Source organism: Monopterus albus, unplaced genomic scaffold (genome assembly GCF_001952655.1).
Source record: "Monopterus albus unplaced genomic scaffold, M_albus_1.0 scaffold131.1, whole genome shotgun sequence".
Classification (NCBI taxonomy): domain Eukaryota; kingdom Metazoa; phylum Chordata; class Actinopteri; order Synbranchiformes; family Synbranchidae; genus Monopterus; species Monopterus albus.
Window position 1 is genome coordinate 988,581 of NW_018128011.1, and position 2,321 is coordinate 990,901.

Consider the following 2,321-nt stretch of genomic DNA (forward strand, 5'->3'; position numbering starts at 1 on the left):
AAAGTGAAGTCTTCAAATGTCTTGTTTTTGTCCAACCAACAGTCCAGTAAGAGACGAGAGTTGCCTTCTGAATGAGGGAAAGCAGCGAAATCTCAAAATTTCAAACCAGAGGACAGTCTGTGTTTTAGTTTAGATAAAAACTTGTAAATCACTTGTTTCAGCTGCAGAATTAAAGTTTCTTGCAGCTTCTGTGAATTAAATCCTTTTAAACCGGATGTCAAGTGCTTCACAGGACATTTCGCTCTTATTTGTGCAGTTCATGTTAATCTGTTGCTTTAGACTAAAGTGCCTATAAAGTTTGTTGTGGGCCTTGTGTGCTGACTGGCTGTCGGGGAGGTTGTGTTTCAGTGTTTGTATCTGTTCTTAATCTAATTTAAAGGCATTATGCCAGTCTCTGAGGTGGGTCACATGGTGCCTTCCATCTGCCTTTTGGTGAATGCCTCTGCTCTGCGGTTAAATGTGGAGGAAGTGAAGATGAGGAGAGGAGCCTCTTCACATTTGAGAAGGCACTCAGAGCCTGATGTGAAAAATTTCACCTTGTTGGTTAATAAAACATTTTCTATGACTCAAAACGTGTCTGACACTTTAACCTTTTCAAATTTACACCAGTGTTTTGTAGTGCTTTTCAGTTTAAAATGTTTATCTTTTCAGTTGTTGTTTTTTTTTTCAGTTTCAAGCTGACAAAGGTTTCGGCCCTCATTTGTGTTCATTTTGCGTGTTTTCTTAGCAGCTAGTGCATTGCTTAACTTTTTATTAAAATCTTTTATTATGAAAACAGTACATGCCTATAAGGGCTTTTAATTTGAAACGTGCCGTTACAGGATCTCCCCCTTCGCTGGGAGGCAGCAGACAGCTCAGTGCTGTCAGTGCTGGGACACATCCACCTACCGATCACACGCTTCTGAAACGCACTTAAACTTTTAAACTTCTCATTCATAAAACCACCGACATGGATCTGGATGTGACCGTCATCATCCCCGCCATCCTTTTCACTATCGCTGCGATTTATTTAGCTTCATCGCTCCTCAACAAGAAGCCCAACGCCTCCTCCTCCTCAGTCGGGAACAAGAAGCCCACAGTCGGCTACGGAGACGACATCCCTCCATCCAAAGCCGTGGAAGAGCATCTCCCACCCGAGCCCGAAGCCTCCCCGCGGCAACAGCCTCCATCCCCGCCTGTGGAGGACATCGGAGCCGCGGAGAAGGTCCAAGGCGTTAAGGTAAGATCGTTCCATTTGATCAAGTCATTGGTCTATAAGAAGAGTTGCCAGTAACTTAGATTATTTTATTTTACCCTATAAAACCAGCCGTTTTCTAAAATAATATTAGATAAATACTGGTTTTCTTTTGGGCCAGAGATGCTCTGGAGCTACTGTTCACTGTAAAATACAAGCATAGTAAAATGAACCCAGGAGAATATTTGTATCTACATGTGCACAAAACGTTGGTGATGTGACAAAATTATTTTGGCATGCTTTTGAGTCGGAGTTAAAATAGAGGCTATTTAGAAAAAAATCAACTGGACTAGATTTCTAGGTCGAAGACGTTTCACCTCTCATCCAAGACGCTTCATCAGTTCTGACCTTCGACCTAGAAATAAATAAAATAAAAAGGTTTTCAGTTTACTATGACCTGGATGACTGAGAATCTGCACAGACAATAAAGGCTATTGAATTTACAGTGCAGATAAATGGGCAAAAAGTCATCCAGTCATATTTAAGGAATTGTAAGCAGCCAATTGTTAAATAAATGACTTATTAACGGATCATTAATTACTCTAATGTAAACTTGCTAATCAATTAACTACTTTTAGGACTGTGGCAGTTAATTGATAGACTAATTAAGCCTGTTCAGATTCAACCTTCTCCAGTAAGACTTTGCTGCTTTCCTACTTTGGAAAACATCACCTGGAATACTCTGGATTTTTTAAAATATTTTTTTCTGACAGTTTATTCATCAAAAACACAACTAACTGATAAAGAAAATGGCCTTTAGTTGCAGCCATAGATATGAGCATCAGCAGACAGTAAGCAGCTTTAATTACAGTGTACAGTTTTAGATAGTGTAAATATTATGCCAATGAGTCTCTAGCAATAGTTCAAATGTACCAGATTATTGTACGAGTGCCTGTAGGTGCTGCATCAGTTTTGCACCCAGAATTCAAAGATGTTGGTCACTGATCGGACTAACTGGGAGACAAAGTGAGACAGTGGCTGCTGTTTATCCAGTCAGGTTTTTAGAGCTGCTGGCTCTTGATGTTAGCAGCTTAGGGTCATGCTCATCTGGCCTCCTTGTAGTTTATTTTTTGTTCTTTCATTTCAA

The 2,321-nt window shown here is 40.1% G+C and overlaps 1 protein-coding gene across 6 annotated transcripts in view; it reads left to right on the top strand.

Moving 5' to 3' along the window:
- The first annotated feature begins 818 nt into the window (after positions 1–818).
- si:ch73-366l1.5 (FILIA-N KH-like domain-containing protein) overlaps positions 819–2,321 on the top strand; it is a 20,410-nt gene continuing 18,907 nt past the window's right edge. For 4 of the 6 annotated variants that reach the window (XM_020613187.1, XM_020613188.1, XM_020613189.1 and 1 more), the window contains exon 1: positions 820–1,219. In XM_020613187.1, the coding sequence (XP_020468843.1) occupies positions 950–1,219 (270 nt within the window). In that variant the 5' untranslated portion in view covers positions 820–949. Of the gene's footprint in view, positions 1,220–2,321 lie in introns of all 6 variants that reach the window. The other 2 variants (XM_020613186.1, XM_020613185.1) reach the window with 1 other exon arrangement.